The sequence below is a fragment of the Gymnoscopelus microlampas genome (genome assembly GCF_963454915.1).
Source record: "Gymnoscopelus microlampas genome assembly, chromosome: 21".
Lineage (NCBI taxonomy): Eukaryota > Metazoa > Chordata > Actinopteri > Myctophiformes > Myctophidae > Gymnoscopelus > Gymnoscopelus microlampas.
Window position 1 is genome coordinate 2,855,417 of NC_139958.1, and position 23,217 is coordinate 2,878,633.

At 42.5% G+C, this 23,217-nt stretch overlaps 3 protein-coding genes across 3 annotated transcripts in view; all 3 read right to left on the reverse strand.

The window, feature by feature from the left end:
• Positions 1 to 23,217, reverse strand: part of LOC311037333 (uncharacterized protein) — a gene marked incomplete at both ends in the record, with an annotated part of 559,758 nt that overhangs the window by 353,497 nt on the left and 183,044 nt on the right. The gene's annotated exons all lie outside the window — the stretch shown is intronic.
• On the reverse strand, positions 15,212 to 16,567 carry LOC311037209 (pantothenate kinase 3-like; the record flags this gene model as incomplete). The annotated part of the gene is made up of 1 exon (XM_084046329.1): positions 15,212 to 16,567. One exon carries the CDS (start codon positions 16,565 to 16,567, stop codon positions 15,212 to 15,214), a length of 1,356 nt encoding a protein of 451 aa, XP_083902455.1.
• Positions 20,500 to 22,749, reverse strand: LOC311037059 (DNA topoisomerase I, mitochondrial-like; the record flags this gene model as incomplete). Its single annotated transcript, XM_084046123.1, has 1 exon — positions 20,500 to 22,749. The coding sequence occupies one exon, from the start codon at positions 22,747 to 22,749 to the stop codon at positions 20,500 to 20,502; it is 2,250 nt and encodes a 749-aa protein (XP_083902249.1).

Genomic DNA, 23,217 nt, shown 5'->3' on the forward strand with positions numbered 1-23,217 from the left:
CCAGATTCTGAAAGACTTGAAAAACCTAAGAGGGAGAAAATCATAACATCGTCACCAGCATTTTTCGGCATTTTTCGTCAACAGCATTTTTCGGCATTTTTCGGCATTTTTTCGCCACCAGCATTGTTCGTCATTTTTCGTCACCAGCATTTTTTCGTCACCAGCATTTTTCGTCATTTTTCGTCACCAGCATTTTTCGTCATTTTTCGTCACCAGCATTTTTTCGTCACCAGCATTTTTCGTCACCAGCATTTTTCGTCACCAGCATTTTTCGTCACCAGCATTTTTCGTCATTTTTCGTCACCGGCATTTTTCGTCACCAGCATTTTTCGTCATTTTTCGTCACCGGCATTTTTCGTCATTTTTCGTCACCAGCATTTTTTCGTCACCAGCATTTTTCGTCACCAGCATTTTTCGCCATTTTTCGTCACCAGCATTTTTCGTCACCAGCATTTTTCGTCATTTTTCGTCACCAGCATTTTTCGTCATTTTTCGTCACCAGCATTTTTCGTCATTTTTCGTCACCAGCATTTTTTCGTCACCAGCATTTTTCGTCATTTTTCGTCACCAGCATTTTTCGTCATTTTTCGTCACCAGCATTTTTCGTCATTTTTCGTCACCAGCATTTTTTCGTCACCAGCATTTTTTCGTCACCAGCATTTTTGACCATTTTTCGTCATTTTTTCGCCACCAGCATTTTTTCGTCACCAGCATTTTTCGTAATTTTTCGTCACCAGCATTTTTCGTCATTTTTCGTCACCAGCATTTTTTGTCATTTTTCGCCACCAGCATTTTTCGTCATTTTTCGTCACCAGCATTTTCTCGTCACCAGCATTTTTCGTCATTTTTCGTCACCAGCATTTTTCGTCACCAGCATTTTTCGTCATTTTTCGCCACCAGCATTTTTCGTCATTTTTCGTCACCAGCATTTTCTCGTCACCAGCATTTTTCGTCATTTTTCGTCACCAGCATTTTTTGTCATTTTTCGTCACCAGCATTTTTTCGTCACCAGCATTTTTCGTCACCAGTATTTTTCGTCATTTTTCGTCACCAGCATTTTTCGTCACCAGCATTTTTTCGTCACCAGCATTTTTCGTCACCAGTATTTTTCGTAATTTTTCGTCACCAGCATTTTTCGTCACCAGCATTTTTCGTCATTTTTTGTCACCAGCATTTTTCGTCATTTTTCGTCACCAGCATTTTTTGTCATTTTTCGCCACCAGCATTTTTCGTCATTTTTCGTCACCAGCATTTTTCGTCACCAGCATTTTTCGTCACCAGCATTTTTCGTCATTTTTCGTCACCAGCATTTTTTCGTCACCAGCATTTTTCGTCATTTTTCGCCACCAGCATTTTTCGTCATTTTTCGTCACCAGCATTTTTCGTCACCAGCATTTTTCGTCATTTTTCGTCACCAGCATTTTTCGTCACCAGCATTTTTCGTCATTTTTCGTCACCAGCATTTTTCGTCACCAGCATTTTTCGTCATTTTTCGTCACCAGCATTTTTTCGTCACCAGCATTTTTCGTCACCAGCATTTTTCGTCATTTTTCGTCACCAGCATTTTTCGTCACTAGCATTTTTCGTCATTTTTCGTCACCAGCATTTTTCGTCATTTTTCGTCATTTTTCGTCACCAGCATTTTTCGTCATTTTTCGTCACCAGCATTTTTTCATCACCAGCATTTTTCGTCATTTTTCGTCACCAGCATTTTTCGTCATTTTTCGTCACCAGCATTTTTTGTCATTTTTCGCCACCAGCATTTTTCGTCATTTTTCGTCACCAGCATTTTTTCGTCACCAGCATTTTTCGTCATTTTTCGTCACCAGCATTTTTCGTCATTTTTGGTCACCAGCATTTTTTCGTCACCAGCATTTTTCGTCATTTTTCGCCACCAGCATTTTTCGTCATTTTTCGTCACCAGCATTTTCTCGTCACCAGCATTTTTCGTCATTTTTCGTCACCAGCATTTTTTGTCATTTTTCGTCACCAGCATTTTTTCGTCACCAGCATTTTTCGTCACCAGTATTTTTCGTCATTTTTCGTCACCAGCATTTTTCGTCACCAGCATTTTTTCGTCACCAGCATTTTTCGTCACCAGTATTTTTCGTCATTTTTCGTCACCAGCATTTTTCGTCACCAGCATTTTTCGTCATTTTTTGTCACCAGCATTTTTCGTCATTTTTCGTCACCAGCATTTTTTGTCATTTTTCGCCACCAGCATTTTTCGTCATTTTTCGTCACCAGCATTTTCTCGTCACCAGCATTTTTCGTCATTTTTCGTCACCAGCATTTTTCGTCATTTTTCGTCACCAGCATTTTTTCGTCACCAGCATTTTTCGTAATTTTTCGCCACCAGCATTTTTCGTCATTTTTCGTCACCAGCATTTTTCGTCACCAGCATTTTTCGTCATTTTTCGTCACCAGCATTTTTTCGTCACCAGCATTTTTCGTCACCAGCATTTTTCGTCATTTTTCGTCACCAGCATTTTTCGTCACTAGCATTTTTCGTCATTTTTCGTCATTTTTCGTCACCAGCATTTTCTCGTCACCAGCATTTTTCGCCACCAGCATTTTTCGTCATTTTTCGTCACCAGCATTTTTTCGTCATTTTTCGTAACCAGCATTTTTTCGTCACCAGCATTTTTCGTCACCAGCATTTTTCGTCATTTTTCGTCACCAGCATTTTTCGTCACCAGCATTTTTCGTCATTTTTCGTCACCAGCATTTTTTCGTCACCAGCATTTTTTCGTCATTTTTCGTCATTTTTCGTCACCAGCATTTTTTCGTCACCAGCATTTTTCGTCACCAGCATTTTTTCGTCATTTTTCGTCATTTTTCGTCACCAGCATTTTTCGTCATTTTTCGTCACCAGCATTTTTTCGTCACCAGCATTTTTCGTCATTTTTCGTCATCAGCATTTTCTCGTCACCAGCATTTTTCGTCATTTTTCGTCACCATCATTTTTCGCCACCAGCATTTTTCGTCATTTTTCTTCATCAGCATTTTTTCGTCACCAGCCTTTTTTGTCATTTTTCGTCACCAGCATTTTTCGTCATTTTTCGTCACCAGCATTTTTTCGTCACCAGCCTTTTTTGTCATTTTTCGTCACCAGCATTTTTTCTTCACCAGCATTTTTCGTCATTTTTCGTCACCAGCATTTTTTCGTCACCAGCATTTTTCGTCATTTTTCGTCATCAGCATTTTCTCGTCACCAGCATTTTTCGTCATTTTTCGTCACCAGCATTTTTCGTCACCAGCATTTTTCGTGACCAGCATTTTTCGTCATTTTTCGTCACCAGCATTTTTTCGTCATTTTTCGTCACCAGCATTTTTTCGTCACCAGCATTTTTCGTCATTTTTCGTCACCAGCATTTTTCGTCATTTTTCGTCACCAGCATTTTTTCGTCACCAGCATTTTTCGTCATTTTTCGTCACCAGCATTTTTTCGTCACCAGCATTTTTCGTCATTTTTCGTCACCAGCATTTTCTCGTCACCAGCATTTTTCGTCATTTTTCGTCACCAGCATTTTTCGTCATTTTTCGTCACCAGCATTTTTTCGTCACCAGCATTTTTTCGTCACCAGCATTTTTGGCCATTTTTCGTCATTTTTTCGCCACCAGCATTTTTTCGTCACCAGCATTTTTCGTAATTTTTCGTCACCAGCATTTTTCGTCATTTTTCGTCACCAGCATTTTTTGTCATTTTTCGCCACCAGCATTTTTCGTCATTTTTCGTCACCAGCATTTTCTCGTCACCAGCATTTTTCGTCATTTTTCGTCACCAGCATTTTTCGTCACCAGCATTTTTCGTCATTTTTCGCCACCAGCATTTTTCGTCATTTTTCGTCACCAGCATTTTCTCGTCACCAGCATTTTTCGTCATTTTTCGTCACCAGCATTTTTTGTCATTTTTCGTCACCAGCATTTTTTCGTCACCAGCATTTTTCGTCACCAGTATTTTTCGTCATTTTTCGTCACCAGCATTTTTCGTCACCAGCATTTTTTCGTCACCAGCATTTTTCGTCACCAGTATTTTTCGTAATTTTTCGTCACCAGCATTTTTCGTCACCAGCATTTTTCGTCATTTTTTGTCACCAGCATTTTTCGTCATTTTTCGTCACCAGCATTTTTTGTCATTTTTCGCCACCAGCATTTTTCGTCATTTTTCGTCACCAGCATTTTTCGTCACCAGCATTTTTCGTCACCAGCATTTTTCGTCATTTTTCGTCACCAGCATTTTTTCGTCACCAGCATTTTTCGTCATTTTTCGCCACCAGCATTTTTCGTCATTTTTCGTCACCAGCATTTTTCGTCACCAGCATTTTTCGTCATTTTTCGTCACCAGCATTTTTCGTCACCAGCATTTTTCGTCATTTTTCGTCACCAGCATTTTTCGTCACCAGCATTTTTCGTCATTTTTCGTCACCAGCATTTTTTCGTCACCAGCATTTTTCGTCACCAGCATTCTTCGTCATTTTTCGTCACCAGCATTTTTCGTCACTAGCATTTTTCGTCATTTTTCGTCACCAGCATTTTTCGTCATTTTTCGTCATTTTTCGTCACCAGCATTTTTCGTCATTTTTCGTCACCAGCATTTTTTCATCACCAGCATTTTTCGTCATTTTTCGTCACCAGCATTTTTCGTCATTTTTCGTCACCAGCATTTTTTGTCATTTTTCGCCACCAGCATTTTTCGTCATTTTTCGTCACCAGCATTTTTTCGTCACCAGCATTTTTCGTCATTTTTCGTCACCAGCATTTTTCGTCATTTTTGGTCACCAGCATTTTTTCGTCACCAGCATTTTTCGTCATTTTTCGCCACCAGCATTTTTCGTCATTTTTCGTCACCAGCATTTTCTCGTCACCAGCATTTTTCGTCATTTTTCGTCACCAGCATTTTTTGTCATTTTTCGTCACCAGCATTTTTTCGTCACCAGCATTTTTCGTCACCAGTATTTTTCGTCATTTTTCGTCACCAGCATTTTTCGTCACCAGCATTTTTTCGTCACCAGCATTTTTCGTCACCAGTATTTTTCGTCATTTTTCGTCACCAGCATTTTTCGTCACCAGCATTTTTCGTCATTTTTTGTCACCAGCATTTTTCGTCATTTTTCGTCACCAGCATTTTTTGTCATTTTTCGCCACCAGCATTTTTCGTCATTTTTCGTCACCAGCATTTTCTCGTCACCAGCATTTTTCGTCATTTTTCGTCACCAGCATTTTTCGTCATTTTTCGTCACCAGCATTTTTTCGTCACCAGCATTTTTCGTAATTTTTCGCCACCAGCATTTTTCGTCATTTTTCGTCACCAGCATTTTTCGTCACCAGCATTTTTCGTCATTTTTCGTCACCAGCATTTTTTCGTCACCAGCATTTTTCGTCACCAGCATTTTTCGTCATTTTTCGTCACCAGCATTTTTCGTCACTAGCATTTTTCGTCATTTTTCGTCATTTTTCGTCACCAGCATTTTCTCGTCACCAGCATTTTTCGCCACCAGCATTTTTCGTCATTTTTCGTCACCAGCATTTTTTCGTCATTTTTCGTAACCAGCATTTTTTCGTCACCAGCATTTTTCGTCACCAGCATTTTTCGTCATTTTTCGTCACCAGCATTTTTCGTCACCAGCATTTTTCGTCATTTTTCGTCACCAGCATTTTTTCGTCACCAGCATTTTTTCGTCATTTTTCGTCATTTTTCGTCACCAGCATTTTTTCGTCACCAGCATTTTTCGTCACCAGCATTTTTTCGTCATTTTTCGTCATTTTTCGTCACCAGCATTTTTCGTCATTTTTCGTCACCAGCATTTTTTCGTCACCAGCATTTTTCGTCATTTTTCGTCATCAGCATTTTCTCGTCACCAGCATTTTTCGTCATTTTTCGTCACCATCATTTTTCGCCACCAGCATTTTTCGTCATTTTTCTTCATCAGCATTTTTTCGTCACCAGCCTTTTTTGTCATTTTTCGTCACCAGCATTTTTCGTCATTTTTCGTCACCAGCATTTTTTCGTCACCAGCCTTTTTTGTCATTTTTCGTCACCAGCATTTTTTCTTCACCAGCATTTTTCGTCATTTTTCGTCACCAGCATTTTTTCGTCACCAGCATTTTTCGTCATTTTTCGTCATCAGCATTTTCTCGTCACCAGCATTTTTCGTCATTTTTCGTCACCAGCATTTTTCGTCACCAGCATTTTTCGTGACCAGCATTTTTCGTCATTTTTCGTCACCAGCATTTTTTCGTCATTTTTCGTCACCAGCATTTTTTCGTCACCAGCATTTTTCGTCATTTTTCGTCACCAGCATTTTTCGTCATTTTTCGTCACCAGCATTTTTTCGTCACCAGCATTTTTCGTCATTTTTCGTCACCAGCATTTTTTCGTCACCAGCATTTTTCGTCATTTTTCGTCACCAGCATTTTCTCGTCACCAGCATTTTTCGTCATTTTTCGTCACCAGCATTTTTCGTCACCAGCATTTTTCGTCATTTTTCGCCACCAGCATTTTTCGTCATTTTTCGTCACCAGCATTTTTCGTCATTTTTCGTCACCAGCATTTTTTCGTCACCAGCATTTTTCGTCATTTTTCGTCACCAGCATTTTTCGTCATTTTTGGTCACCAGCATTTTTTCGTCACCAGCATTTTTCGTCATTTTTCGCCACCAGCATTTTTCGTCATTTTTCGTCACCAGCATTTTCTCGTCACCAGCATTTTTCGTCATTTTTCGTCACCAGCATTTTTTGTCATTTTTCGTCACCAGCATTTTTTCGTCACCAGCATTTTTCGTCACCAGTATTTTTCGTCATTTTTCGTCACCAGCATTTTTCGTCACCAGCATTTTTTCGTCACCAGCATTTTTCGTCACCAGTATTTTTCGTCATTTTTCGTCACCAGCATTTTTCGTCACCAGCATTTTTCGTCATTTTTTGTCACCAGCATTTTTCGTCATTTTTCGTCACCAGCATTTTTTGTCATTTTTCGCCACCAGCATTTTTCGTCATTTTTCGTCACCAGCATTTTCTCGTCACCAGCATTTTTCGTCATTTTTCGTCACCAGCATTTTTCGTCATTTTTCGTCACCAGCATTTTTTCGTCACCAGCATTTTTCGTAATTTTTCGCCACCAGCATTTTTCGTCATTTTTCGTCACCAGCATTTTTCGTCACCAGCATTTTTCGTCATTTTTCGTCACCAGCATTTTTTCGTCACCAGCATTTTTCGTCACCAGCATTTTTCGTCATTTTTCGTCACCAGCATTTTTCGTCACTAGCATTTTTCGTCATTTTTCGTCATTTTTCGTCACCAGCATTTTCTCGTCACCAGCATTTTTCGCCACCAGCATTTTTCGTCATTTTTCGTCACCAGCATTTTTTCGTCATTTTTCGTAACCAGCATTTTTTCGTCACCAGCATTTTTCGTCACCAGCATTTTTCGTCATTTTTCGTCACCAGCATTTTTCGTCACCAGCATTTTTCGTCATTTTTCGTCACCAGCATTTTTTCGTCACCAGCATTTTTTCGTCATTTTTCGTCATTTTTCGTCACCAGCATTTTTTCGTCACCAGCATTTTTCGTCACCAGCATTTTTTCGTCATTTTTCGTCATTTTTCGTCACCAGCATTTTTCGTCATTTTTCGTCACCAGCATTTTTTCGTCACCAGCATTTTTCGTCATTTTTCGTCATCAGCATTTTCTCGTCACCAGCATTTTTCGTCATTTTTCGTCACCATCATTTTTCGCCACCAGCATTTTTCGTCATTTTTCTTCATCAGCATTTTTTCGTCACCAGCCTTTTTTGTCATTTTTCGTCACCAGCATTTTTCGTCATTTTTCGTCACCAGCATTTTTTCGTCACCAGCCTTTTTTGTCATTTTTCGTCACCAGCATTTTTTCTTCACCAGCATTTTTCGTCATTTTTCGTCACCAGCATTTTTTCGTCACCAGCATTTTTCGTCATCAGCATTTTCTCGTCACCAGCATTTTTCGTCATTTTTCGTCACCAGCATTTTTCGTCACCAGCATTTTTCGTGACCAGCATTTTTCGTCATTTTTCGTCACCAGCATTTTTTCGTCATTTTTCGTCACCAGCATTTTTTCGTCACCAGCATTTTTCGTCATTTTTCGTCACCAGCATTTTTCGTCATTTTTCGTCACCAGCATTTTTTCGTCACCAGCATTTTTCGTCATTTTTCGTCACCAGCATTTTTTCGTCACCAGCATTTTTCGTCATTTTTCGTCACCAGCATTTTCTCGTCACCAGCATTTTTCGTCATTTTTCGTCACCAGCATTTTTCGTCACCAGCATTTTTCGTCATTTTTCGCCACCAGCATTTTTCGTCATTTTTCGTCACCAGCATTTTCTCGTCACCAGCATTTTTCGTCATTTTTCGTCACCAGCATTTTTTGTCATTTTTCGTCACCAGCATTTTTTCGTCACCAGCATTTTTCGTCACCAGTATTTTTCGTCATTTTTCGTCACCAGCATTTTTCGTCACCAGCATTTTTTCGTCACCAGCATTTTTCGTCACCAGTATTTTTCGTCATTTTTCGTCACCAGCATTTTTCGTCACCAGCATTTTTCGTCATTTTTTGTCACCAGCATTTTTCGTCATTTTTCGTCACCAGCATTTTTTGTCATTTTTCGCCACCAGCATTTTTCGTCACCAGCATTTTTCGTCATTTTTCGTCACCAGCATTTTTCGTCATTTTTCGTCACCAGCATTTTTCGTCACCAGCATTTTTCGTGACCAGCATTTTTCGTCATTTTTCGTCACCAGCATTTTTTGTCATTTTTCGCCACCAGCATTTTTCGTCACCAGCATTTTTCGTCATTTTTCGTCACCAGCATTTTTCGTCATTTTTCGTCACCAGCATTTTTCGTGACCAGCATTTTTCGTCATTTTTCGTCACCAGCATTTTTTCGTCATTTTTCGTCACCAGCATTTTTTCGTCACCAGCATTTTTCGTCATTTTTCGTCACCAGCATCTTTCGTCATTTTTCGTCACCAGCATTTTTTCGTCACCAGCATTTTTCGTCATTTTTCGTCACCAGCATTTTTCGTCATTTTTCGTCACCAGCATTTTTCGTGACCAGCATTTTTCGTCATTTTTCGTCACCAGCATTTTTTCGTCATTTTTCGTCACCAGCATTTTTTCGTCACCAGCATTTTTCGTCATTTTTCGTCACCAGCATCTTTCGTCATTTTTCGTCACCAGCATTTTTTCGTCACCAGCATTTTTCGTCATTTTTCGTCACCAGCATTTTTTCGTCACCAGCATTTTTCGTCATTTTTCGTCACAAGCATTTTCTCGTCACCAGCATTTTTCGTCATTTTTCGTCACCAGCATTTTTCGTCATTTTTCGCCACCAGCATTTTTCGTCATTTTTCGTCACCAGCATTTTCTCGTCACCAGCATTTTTCGTCATTTTTCGTCACCAGCATTTTTTGTCATTTTTCGTCACCAGCATTTTTTCGTCACCAGCATTTTTCGTCACCAGTATTTTTCGTCATTTTTCGTCACCAGCATTTTTCGTCACCAGCATTTTTTCGTCACCAGCATTTTTCGTCACCAGTATTTTTCGTCATTTTTCGTCACCAGCATTTTTCGTCACCAGCATTTTTCGTCATTTTTTGTCACCAGCACTTTTCGTCATTTTTCGTCACCAGCATTTTTTGTCATTTTTCGCCACCAGCATTTTTCGTCATTTTTCGTCACCAGCATTTTCTCGTCACCAGCATTTTTCGTCATTTTTCGTCACCAGCATTTTTCGTCATTTTTCGTCACCAGCATTTTTTCGTCACCAGCATTTTTCGTCATTTTTCGCCACCAGCATTTTTCGTCATTTTTCGTCACCAGCATTTTCTCGTCACCAGCATTTTTCGTCATTTTTCGTCACCAGCATTTTTCGTCATTTTTCGTCACCAGCATTTTTTCGTCACCAGCATTTTTCGTCATTTTTCGCCACCAGCATTTTTCGTCATTTTTCGTCACCAGCATTTTTCGTCACCAGCATTTTTCGTCATTTTTCGTCACCAGCATTTTTCGTCACCAGCATTTTTCGTCATTTTTCGTCACCAGCATTTTTCGTCACCAGCATTTTTCGTCATTTTTCGTCACCAGCATTTTTTCGTCACCAGCATTTTTCGTCACCAGCATTTTTCGTCATTTTTCGTCACCAGCATTTTTCGTCACTAGCATTTTTCGTCATTTTTCGTCACCAGCATTTTTCGTCATTTTTCGTCATTTTTCGTCACCAGCATTTTTCGTCATTTTTCTTCACCAGCATTTTTCGTCATTTTTCGTCACCAGCATTTTTCGTCATTTTTCGTCACCAGCATTTTTTGTCATTTTTCGCCACCAGCATTTTTCGTCATTTTTCGTCACCAGCATTTTCTTGTCACCAGCATTTTTCGTCATTTTTCGTCACCAGCATTTTTCGTCATTTTTCGTCACCAGCATTTTTCGTCACCAGCATTTTTCGCCACCAGCATTTTTCGTCATTTTTCGTCATTAGCATTTTCTCGTCACCAGTATTTTTCGTCATTTTTCGTCACCAGCATTTTTCGTCACCAGCATTTTTCGCCACCAGCATTTTTCGTCATTTTTCGTCATTAGCATTTTCTCGTCACCAGCATTTTTCGTCATTTTTCGTCACCAGCATTTTTCGTCATTTTTCGTCACCAGCATTTTTTGTCATTTTTCGCCACCAGCATTTTTCGTCATTTTTCGTCACCAGCATTTTTTCGTCACCAGCATTTTTCTTCATTTTTCGTCACCAGCATTTTTCGTCATTTTTGGTCACCAGCATTTTTTCGTCACCAGCATTTTTCGTCATTTTTCGCCACCAGCATTTTTCGTCATTTTTCGTCACCAGCATTTTCTCGTCACCAGCATTTTTCGTCATTTTTCGTCACCAGCATTTTTTGTCATTTTTCGTCACCAGCATTTTTTCGTCACCAGCATTTTTCGTCACCAGTATTTTTCGTCATTTTTCGTCACCAGCATTTTTCGTCACCAGCATTTTTTCGTCACCAGCATTTTTCGTCACCAGTATTTTTCGTCATTTTTCGTCACCAGCATTTTTCGTCACCAGCATTTTTCGTCATTTTTTGTCACCAGCATTTTTCGTCATTTTTCGTCACCAGCATTTTTCGTCATTTTTCGCCACCAGCATTTTTCGTCATTTTTCGTCACCAGCATTTTCTCGTCACCAGCATTTTTCGTCATTTTTCGTCACCAGCATTTTTCGTCATTTTTCGTCACCAGCATTTTTTCGTCACCAGCATTTTTCGTAATTTTTCGCCACCAGCATTTTTCGTCATTTTTCGTCACCAGCATTTTTCGTCACCAGCATTTTTCGTCATTTTTCGTCACCAGCATTTTTTCGTCACCAGCATTTTTCGTCACCAGCATTTTTCGTCATTTTTCGTCACCAGCATTTTTCGTCACTAGCATTTTTCGTCATTTTTCGTCATTTTTCGTCACCAGCATTTTCTCGTCACCAGCATTTTTCGTCATTTTTCGTCACCTGCATTTTTTGACATTTTTCGCCACCAGCATTTTTCGTCATTTTTCGTCACCAGCATTTTTTCGTCACCAGCATTTTTCGTCATTTTTCGTCACCAACATTTTTTCGTCATTTTTCGTCACCAGCATTTTTGGCCATTTTTCGTCATTTTTTCGCCACCAGCATTTTTCGTCATTTTTCGTCACCAGCATTTTTTCGTCATTTTTCGTAACCAGCATTTTTCGTCACCAGCATTTTTTCGTCACCAGCATTTTTTCGTCATTTTTCGTCACCAGCATTTTCTCGTCACCAGCATTTTTCGTCATTTTTCGTCACCAGCATTTTTTCGTCACCAGCCTTTTTTGTCATTTTTTGTCACCAGCATTTTTTCGTCACCAGCATTTTTCGTCACCAGCATTTTTCGTCATTTTTCGTCACCAGCATTTTTCGTCACCAGCATTTTTTCGTCACCAGCATTTTTCGTCATTTTTCGTCACCAGCATTTTTCGTCACCAGCATTTTTCGTCACCAGCATTTTTCGTCATTTTTCGTCACCAGCATTTTTTCGTCACCAGCATTTTTCGTCATTTTTCGTCACCAGCATTTTTCGTCATTTTTCGTCACCAGCATTTTTTCGTCACCAGCATTTTTCGTCACCAGCATTTTTCGTCATTTTTCGTCACCAGCATTTTTCGTCACCAGCATTTTTCGTCATTTTTCGTCACCAGCATTTTTTCGTCACCAGCATTTTTTCGTCATTTTTCGTCACCAGCATTTTTTCGTCACCAGCATTTTTCGTCACCAGCATTTTTTCGTCATTTTTCGTCATTTTTCGTCACCAGCATTTTTCGTCATTTTTCGTCACCAGCATTTTTTCGTCACCAGCATTTTTCGTCATTTTTCGTCATCAGCATTTTCTCGTCACCAGCATTTTTCGTCATTTTTCGTCACCATCATTTTTCGCCACCAGCATTTTTCGTCATTTTTCTTCATCAGCATTTTTTCGTCACCAGCCTTTTTTGTCATTTTTCGTCACCAGCATTTTTCGTCACCAGCATTTTTTCGTCACCAGCCTTTTTTGTCATTTTTCGTCACCAGCATTTTTTCTTCACCAGCATTTTTCGTCATTTTTCGTCACCAGCATTTTTTCGTCACCAGCATTTTTCGTCATTTTTCGTCACCAGCATTTTTTCGTCACCAGCATTTTTCGTCATTTTTCGTCACCAGCATTTTTTTGTCACCAGCATTTTTCGTCATTTTTCGTCACCAGCATTTTTCGTCATTTTTCGTCACCAGCATTTTTTCGTCACCAGCATTTTTCGTCATTTTTCGTCACCAGCATTTTTCGTCATTTTTCGTCACCAGCATTTTTCGTCACCAGCATTTTTCGTCATTTTTCGTCACCAGCATTTTTTCGTCACCAGCATTTTTTCGTCACCAGCATTTTTCGTCATTTTTCGTCACCAGCATTTTTTCGTCACCAGCATTTTTCGTCATTTTTCGTCACCAGCATTTTTTCGTCACCAGCATTTTTCGTCATTTTTCGTCACCAGCATTTTTTCGCCACCAGCATTTTTCGTCATTTTTCGTCACCAGCATTTTCTTTGCCCCCCCCCATTAATAACTTCTGTATACGCTACATTAACTACTTAGCTGGGGACCGCCTGGAACCCCCTACCCCAGGGCCCGCCAGTGGGGTCCCATGACCCCACTGTAATGAGAACCAATGTCCTAAGATGGGCCCCCTTGAGGACATGTCTGTTAAGCATCTTTAAACATGCCATTGCCTGTATGTTCTGTGTGATTTTTTATATTTATATAAAATATATATATATAAAATATATAAAATACTATGCCGATTGGTGCTATTGAAGGAGAGAAAATCTCCAAACTTTTTAAGTTTAGATGAATATTTCACTTGGAGACATTATAAAATCAGTATTCATAGCATTGTTAGATAGCTAGGCTAAAGCCTGGTAGAGAACACGTTTATCTTGTCACTTGAACGGCCTCTAAACATTGAAAGACGTTGGACGGGCCGAAACCTAGCGCAAATATGGAGATGGCTGACGTCATAGTAGTGACATGATAGTAGTGACATCATAGTAGTGACATGATAGTAGTGACATCATAGATGATGACTGACATAGAATGGTGGAAAAAATACTCAAATGTTTTACTTAAAGGTAGGGTAAGTGATTTTCTTTGGTTAAAATAAGTGTTAAACAGCTCTATATTCTGATAGTACTCATCGCTATAGAGTGTTTGTTCAGTAAAAGGAGTCTCCTTGTCTCTCCAGCTCTTTATTGAACAGAAAATGCATTTTCGTTTCAGTTTCAGTTTCATTTCCAATTGTATCCAATCAGGATAGAGAACTCAATCAGGATATAGATTAAACAAGTGAAATTGGAAGTGATGACAATAAGAAATGAGCAGGCAAAATTGGAACTGGAACACTATAAAAATGAAGCTTAAAAATGGGTACTTTCTCCTGATTGGCTGAGATTTTGACACCTACCGGAAAATGTATTTTCTGTTTATTAAAGAGCTGGAGAGACATGGAGACTCCTGTTACTGAACACACACTCTATAGCAATGATTACTATCAATATATAGTATTTTAACCTTTTAACAAAATACTTTTTGTTTTAACCAAAAAATATCACTTACCCTACCTTTAAGTAAAATGATCAAGTAAAATTATCAATACTGCAATGTAGAAGTAAAAGTCTGGAATTTCAAAAGTATTGGTATCAAAATGCACTTAAAGTACCAAAAGCAAAAGTACTGAAATGTTTGAAAATAGCAGATCTAGATTAGGTATTAGGATTAGGTCCAGCTTAGGTATAAAATAGGACTAAAGTGGTTAATGTATGTTTTATAATGTACATCTGCAAAGTAACTGGTAACTAAAGTTTTCAAATAATTGTTGTGGAGTAAAAGTACAATATTTGCCTCTTGTGATGTAGTGGAGTAGAAGTTAAAGTATTGGAAAATTGGAAATACTCAAGTGAAGTACAAATGCTAAACTTGTACTTAATTAAGTACAGTACTCGAGTACATGCACTTAGTTACTTTTCACCACTAGCATCATGTCCAGGGGGTGTGCTTGTACATCAAGCTGCCTCACGCTACAGAAACCGGAGATAGAAGACTCGTGGCTTATGGGTCTCATGGCTCTGCAAGGCTTACTCGTAGCATGGTGTAACAAGTGAAACTAGAAAATGTGCTCCTCGGAGCACAGGTCTCCGCCAGTACTGTTCCTGATTAATCCTGTCTTAAGTGTTACCCCGCCATTTCTCAGCCATTTCGTGATTACCCCTGTCTTACCTCACTTTGAAAGAGACCAAAACTCTTTCAAAGTGACACATCTATTTATAGGCCGCTATACGTCATGCGTCTCACTAGCCAATCAGAGCACACTCTTTCAACGTATTGTCACGTGTCACGTGAGGCTTGACCAATGTTAGCTTGGCCGAGGGGGGGGGGGGCGGAAAGTGAAAACATAGTCTCCTGGCGGAGAAAATAAAAGCATCGCTTCCCCACATCCACGCACCCCTGTGTTGACGAGGCGAGGGGTGATGTCTGTAACTTCCTCTAAGATTGTGATTGTGGTCGTCTTGGTCACCGGACCCCCCCCCCCCCCCCCGCCAAAAAAAAACAGATCCTGTTGTTGGAAGAACTTGGAACTCCTTAGCCTGAGAGATCAAGTCTCGTTCTTCGTGTCTTCATTCTTGTGCTCCGCGGAGGAGCTGAGTAGCTCCAGGAGAGCCCCCACCGCTCCGAAGTAGCCCTCGTGCCTCAGGAAGAGCGCTTTGAGCTGGCCTTGGGACCAGTAGTCCATGGAGTAGGCCAGGATCTTCATGGAGAGGGTGTTCTCCCGGAGGAAGTTGCCCACAAACACCACCCTCTCCATGTTCTCGTTGAGCGCACACATCCGGGAGATGGAGCCGATGTTGTTGGTGACGGTGACCAGCGTGGCCCGGGCCAAGTCCTCTTTGGACACCGACTCCCGCTTGTCCTTGAACATCATGTTGCCGAAGCTGGAGGCCACGATCCAGCCCGGCAGTCCGAACCTCTCGTAGTCGCCGCCGTAGATGTCCCGCACCAGCTTGTCCACGGGGTTGCTCTCGCCCCGAGAGGCCATCTCCAGGGCCTCCTCGAAGCTGGAGCATCCGGTCAGCAGGCTGCACAGGCCCAGGAAGGTCCCGCCGCCAAGGCTGCTCCCGGTGATCCGTTTGTAGTCGGTCTCGGAGTACACGGCGATGATGCTCACCCCGGACCCTACGTTGACCAGCAGCAGAGGGTAAGGGTTCTCCAGCGAGAAGGGCCTCTGGACGCAGCGCTCCTTGTCCGTCGGGGTCTCGAAGTAGAAGCACTCCGACAGGCGGCTGGACATCACCGAGTCGATGTACAGCACGCCTCTGACCAGACAGTCCAGCTCGTCCAACTTACGGAGCTGCAGGTCGACCATCTTGCGGAAGTCGGACTCAAACTTGTGCGCCCCGCCTCCGGTGGCGCAGAGCGTCGTGTGCAGGCCGGAGAAGTGTTTGTCTCGACCCATCTGGAGGAAGGCGGGAAGGTCGTGCGTCGGGAAGCGGATGAAGTGCAGGTTCCCCGTCCGGCCGCACATGGTCAGGTCCTGCAGCTCCAGGTGCACGTCCCTGATGCCCGTCTTGCCGTAGGCCGTGTTGGAGGTCAGGTACCGGCGGATGCTCCTCAGGCTCTCCACCTCCTCCTCCTCCTGCTCCTCCTCCTCCGCCGTGATGTCCTTCGGCTCGAAGTAGACCAGCTTCACCAGCGTGCCGCCGATGTCCATGCCGAACCATGGGAACGGCGGCCTGCTCTTTCTCAGCGGTTCGATGACCCGGTGCCTCACCACCGCCGCCGCCGCCGATGACGACGACGTGGCGTGTCCGTCGGTGGCCGCGTCGGTGTCATCATCGTGCACGGGGTCGTTTAAGAAATGACCGGACATGTCCTTCTTGGACCGTGGCTGCTTCGTGGGCATTACATCCGCGTCGGTGGCTTCGTGGTCAAGTTGGAAGTCGTTGAACACCATCGAAACATCACTTATTGAAGAACTCCAGTGCCAGTGGCCCCGCTGACACGTTTATTTATATCCCCAGATTCTCCCAATTTGGTGCGTCACGTCTAAGCACTGATTGGCTCAAAGTTCTCCGGCAACGTCGCGGTATGATCGAACAAGCCTTATTAGGAGTAGTCCAAACAATTACTTATATGTTCTATCAACTGTGGTGGAAAAAGTACTCGCATTTCTTATTTAAGTAAAAGTATCAATACTGCACTGTAGAAATACTCTGTTGCAAGTGAAAGCTTGGAATTCAGAATTTACTTGAGTAAAAGTCCAAGAGTATTGGTATCAAAATGTACTTAAAGTACCAAAAGTAAAACGTAAACCAGAAAATGTGCTCCTCGGAGCACAGGTCTCCGCCAGTACTGTTCCTGATTAATCCTGTCTTACCTCACTTCAAAAGATATAAATGATCTTTTGAAGTGACACAACTATTTATAGGTCTCTATTTCATCATGCGTCTCGCTAGCCAATCAAAGCACACCCTTTCAACATATTGTCAGGTGTCACGTGAAGCTTGACCAATGTTAGCTTGGTGGACACACGGAAGGACGAGAACGAAAACATAGTCTCCTGGCGGAGACAAAAAGTAAAACCATGGCACCACCTATTTCAGCAACAGGAGTCTCCATGTCTCTCCAGCTCTTTGATAAACAGATAATACATTTTCAGGGTTGGGTTGCAGAATCTCAGCCAATCTTTCTCGCAACTTGCCATTTCTCTTGTTGTCTCCGGCCTGGCGGAGACAACAAGAGAAATAGCAAGTTGCGAGAAAGATTGGCTGAGGTTTTGCCTTCGGCCTGAGGTTTTGCCTTCGGCCTGGCGGAGAGTATGTTTTACCCTCCGTCCGTCCGTCCGTCCGTCCGTCCGTCCGTGTGTCCGTGTGTGTGTCCGTCCGTCTGTGAACACCTAATCTCCGGCACCATTGGCTTGACCATTGAGATACTGTGTACCGATTTGCATGACGCTTGGACAAAATCTGTAGGAGTACTGTCAACACCTAATCTCCGGCACCGTTGGCCTGACTATTAGAGATATGTGTACCGATTTGCATGGCGCTTGGACCTACTGTGATTGGCTAGCGAGACACATGATGAAATTAATAACTCATAGAAATGAATAACTCATAAATGGCACCGCTCACTTCACACTCTACCTGCAACACACTACAAGTACCATCAACTGTAGGTCATTGTCAGTTGCTATAAACTGCTACTCAATATATTATACGGCATGCTATAGAAATGTATGAAACCTTAATGCCATATAAAACGTATATTGTTACAAACGCAACACGACCTCTATTACAACTTCCTGACCTGGCGGAGACCTATGCTCATGAGGAGCACTTTTAATCTGTAGTTTAATCTGTAGTTAATCTGAGTTATTTTATCCTGATTGGTAAAATTGTTAAAATTGGTATTCCGACTTGAAAATGCGTTTTCTGTTTAACCCATTGAGACCTGGAACTGTCTCATTTTTAGATTTGGGCTAAAAAGCATTATTTTACACTTTGGGCTATTCAAAAATAGCAGATATACAAGCTCATAGCGTGGCACCGAGTGCCGCGCTACGAGCTTGTAGATCTGCTATTTTTGAAAAATCGTGAAAATGTGTGCACATCTTTGAATATATATATATTTAAAGCGAACATTTTTAACTCAAATCTTTTCTTCTGGGGGGTCCCTGGAACAAAATATTTTGATGGGGGTCCGCGGCCAAATACATATAATTTTGGGGGTCTAACACTCATGGCAATGAGTATTATCAGAATAGAGCTATTTAACCAAAGAAAATCACTTACCTTACCTTTAAGCACCAATTTTGTTGTTGAGTTGTGCATTACCATTGTATTTTATTTTTGCCAATCAGACCAGTATAAGTCCATACCTGGCTCATAGCCTGTGAAAGAATACAGACAACTGACTCCATCTGTAATGACAGTAAATGTTGAATATAAAAAAAACAATCTTTGAGGGGAAAAAAAAAGTGTGTGTGTATTTGCCCTTCACATATCTCTCGAGAACCATTCGGCCGATCGACTCCAAATTTGCCGTGTGTATCGTGGAGGACCCGAGGGAGGCATTAAAGGAGTAGTTCACCCAAAAAAGTACTTATTTTATATCAATTGCACATCCCATGAAGCCTTGAATTCATGGATTATTTTTTAGTTTTTGTCACATTCCTAAACCAATAATTTGATTACCATCTCCTACCGGCTAATGTATCCGGTAGGAGACACAAAGTAGACTCTTTGTGTCTCCTACCGGAAATACACCCGGTCATCAAATTATTGGCTTAGGAATGCGACAAAAACAAAAACAAATCCATGAATTCAAGGCTCCATGTGGTGTGTAATTGAAAGAAAATACGTATTTTTGGGGGTGAACTACTCCTGGTTGGATCGGCAGGTCTCACAAACAAATATAGGCCTGGGTAAATCAGCAAAACCCCATATATGGTCGGATCAGCGGTTGGGACCTCCTCCATATATGGGCATAAAAGGGAAACAGAAAGACACATACAGAGATCTCCATATATGGGCATAGAAGGCACACAGCCGGACAGATGGTGACAATGGGTATAATGGGTATTGCACAGAGGAATGCGTTCCCAACAGGCATATAGTTAAGCCAATATGAGCCCTCCCCCACTCCATATTCGGGCTGAAACTGTGGCCCCGTCTTGTTTTGTGTCAGGGGTTCTCAACCAGTGGTCCTTGAGGGGGTTCCAGGGGGTCCCCAGCTAAATGATAGATATCTAGGAACCAAATGGACCCTTATCATAAGGGTCTTATGTGCCCGTAAATCAGAGAGTTAAATTAACATTGATTTTATATAATATGAATTAGGGTCCCAGAGATAGAAATGCCATTAAATAGGGGGTCCGTAGCCCTAATGCATGTCAAACTGGGGGTCCTTGAAATGAAAATGGTTGAGAATCACTACTAGAGCTGTAAAAATCTTCTCTTATGGGGGGTCCGCAGGCTAATAAGTGTCCATTTGGGGGTCCTTGACATGAAAAAGGTTGAAAACCACTGTTTTATGTGAATTCATGATCTCAGATCCACAGTCACTCCAGGCTATGGGACGAGGGGAACTCCAGGCTATGGGACGAGGGGAACTAGAGATATTTGTGATCAGAGTACTTTAGGCCAGCCTGGACTCCATGTGGAACTCGATAATCGGGCAAGACTGATGATGCCATCCATATTGATTGTAATGAACCGATGCAAAACATTCTAATAGATATTTGTATAAACAAAAAAATAGGGATGGCATGTTAAAAGTTGTTTTGTTTTTTTTAAAGGAGAAGAACTGTTTACATATGATCTATACTTTTACCTTTTGTCACTTTTTATCAATAGGACTGTCCAGAGCTAATCTGGCAAACCACTGGACCGATCCAGTGCCAGTGTACACTGGGCTAACGTAGAATCCCATCTTTACTTTTTGAAATCTCTTAACTTTTACTTTATTATACAATGGAAGTCAATGGGGCTCAGATTGTCCAAATTTGGCCACAGATTATAGGCTGGCTCCAGCCCTTCAACGGGCATAAAAAAAAAAACATTTGTGTCGAGAAATGAAATGTAAATTCATGACGTCATCGCTTAAACTCTTTCAGAAGCCAGACCATATGAGGAAGTGGTGAATAGCCGTCGAATCAGGCTGAAACATTACCCAAATATGGTCATAGATACATCACAGACGACTGGGCTTCACGGTCCATTTATGTTACTGTATTCAAAAGAAAGATGGAAGCGAAAAAAGAAAAAGGAAATCGATGAAATCAATTAACTGTTGCACCCTTAACCCCAGTCTTTGTGTTCTGGGGTGAAAGCTTTCGGTGGCAATAGCATCAGATCTGCAAGCTCCCAAGGATTTCATAAAGGGTTTTTAGAATTCAAAGTCTTCTTTTGCCATGTCAATAAAACAGGCAAACTTGTCCCGCTGGGATTTGTTGTAGATCTTCTCGATGGGAACATTGAAGCTCTTACACCAGGCCACGGAGATCCGTGGATCCAGGTAGTTGAGCTTAGACGTGCTCAGAGCGATCTGCTTGTTCTCCTCGCGGTCGGTGGCCTGCACCTTCATCTTTGCCAGCTGCTCCTCTATCCTCTCGACCGCCTTCTTCTTGGTCTCCATGGTTTTCCTGGACTTTTCGTCTCTCTGTTCTTTGGCGTCGGCCTTGGCCCTCTTCGCCTCTCTCTTGGCGCCGGAGAGCTGGTCCTTCTTCACGTCGATTTTATTCTGTAGGTTCTGCATGGACGTTTCAAAGGTCTTGGGCGCCGCCTTTTGATGGTTGCAGAGGAGGGCCACGATTCTGTTGGCCCTGTTGTAAGACAGGACCCTGGCTGGAATGCTGTCCCGGGGACTGGTGAGCTCCTTCAGCTGCTGCTGCAGGGTGATGGAGGCGTTGTAGGTACGGAACACTTTGGCCGTCAGACCGTTCATCAGCTCCTGGAGGTGCTTGTTCAGAATGTTGGTGGACAGACGGTCAAACAGGTCGTCTTCGGGCTGCTTGTTCTCCATGAACCTTTGGAGGTTTTTGAACACCCTCTTTTCCACGGGGACCGTGTTGTAGTAGCGGATGCAGTCTTTACCAAGGAAGTCAAACTCTACCACGTACTCCTTTCCGTCCTTCTCCGGGTAGAGGCTAATGTGTTCCACTCGGAGGGAGCAGCAGCCCACCGTGTCCGCCGTCTCCCCCTCTTCCTTCTCGTTGCCGGCCCTCAGAGCGAGCCTGTCGATGAAGTAGAGCGCCACGGCCCTCTGTCGGACTCTCATCTCCTTGGACTTCCAGTCGTCGCGGTACTGGGCCCTGATGCGGTCCACGCACTTCTTCAGTTGGCGGGCCGTCTCGAATTTCTGCCAGTCTTTCTCCCCCTTGACCCTGGAGCTGGGGTTCAGCATGATGTACTTAATGGATCCTTTGATGTTGTCCGCCCAGGACACGAGCCAGGTTACTTTGTTGTCGTGCCGAACCTCCTTCCACTGTTTTCCCTGGGGAGGCTCGGGGCACTTGGAGTCTTCGCTGCAGTTAATGATACAGTCCTCGGGTTTGATTCTGTGCTTCAGCATGCCCATCTTGGGGTGATCCCCTCTGCCCCGGAAAAGACCGGGCGGCTCGGTGCGGAAGTTAGCGATGCGCTCCTTCTGGTTGTCCATGTTACAGAAGCCATACTCCTGCAGGTGGCGCTCGTTGTCCTCTTTGAGTTTCTGTTTCTCCTCCCTCGACATTGCCTTCCTGGTCTCCGATTGAGCCTTGAAGTAGCCGCTCATCTCCTTGAAGTCACACTTTGTCAGGTCTTTGATTTTAGCCATTTCCTCTGCCGACATTTCCCTCCGCCAGTCTTTGAAGAAGTTTTCTTTGAAGGTATCCTTTGTGATGTATTCGTGGTCCAGCATTTTTGCGTAGAAGGTGGCCACTTCCTCAGCTTCGGGGCTGAGCTTCATGGGCTCCTCATCGTATGAAAATGTGACGTTGTTGGGAAGAGGTTCGTATTCTGGCGCGAACACTGGTCCCTTGTGTTCCAGAAACCTCCACTTGGTGCCATCTGTGTACCTTTTCTCATTCCACCACTTGTACATCTCTGGCTCCTTGGTCACTTTCTTCTTTCCATCAGAGTCTTCCCCTTTTAGTTTTTTTGCCTTCTTGGGCTTGACGCCATCGTCGTAGTCGTCTTGCGTCCTTTTCCTGGCCTTCTTTTCATCATATTCAGTCTTTATTTTCTTAGGCTTGAAATCAGAGCTATTGTCGTCGTTCCCTTCTCTTTTCAGAGTATGCTTGTGTTTAGGCATGGTATGGTGGTTAATGTGGTCAGTGTCGTTATCAGGCTCATACTTCACGCGCGGCGGACTGGCGAAGCCGTCCTCTTTTACCTTCCTGACCTTGCCATCAAGGAGCTTCCTGTCTTTGTGCTTGTGTTTGTCCGTGCTGCCGTGCTTGTGCTTTATCTTGTCCCTGCGCTTTCTGCCAGACAAGTCCTTGTGGTTGCCAGACTTCTCCCGTTCCTTTCGTTCCTTCCCTTTCTTGTGGTCCCTGTGCTTCTTGTGTTCCTTGTGCTTTTCTTTGTGCTTGTACGAATCATGCACCCAGGGGCCACTTTCGATCTGGACAATGCTGTGGGAATGATGCCCACTCATTTCCTATGCTTATCTGATAAAACAAACAAAACCACGAAAGCGAGAAACGTATACGATTAAGACAACGACAAAGATTGCATGCGGAATGAAGAAAGAGCGTGACAATCTTAGCCTTTAAGGACTTTAAGGACTTGCACCCTACGTCACACACATGCACCCCCTCGACAGACAGAGTCACGAATGAGTTGAAAAGCAGTATGGCACGCATGACACAGGGAAGAGGTGAGCCCGTCAAGTACCGTGATGTCAGTAGCGTGACGTCAGCGTCGTGACATCAGGAGACGTCAATGCTGTGTGTGTCTTTTGGGACCTGTTGTTGCCCACAATGGGAAGAATAAGTGTTTGTCGGTCTACGCCATCAATACTGCAACCTCGGAACAATGATGTTAGCACTGTGTGCGTTGTGCAGTGTCGATTTCGTCGACTAAAACTATGACGAAAAATGTCTGTCGACTACCTTTTTTCACT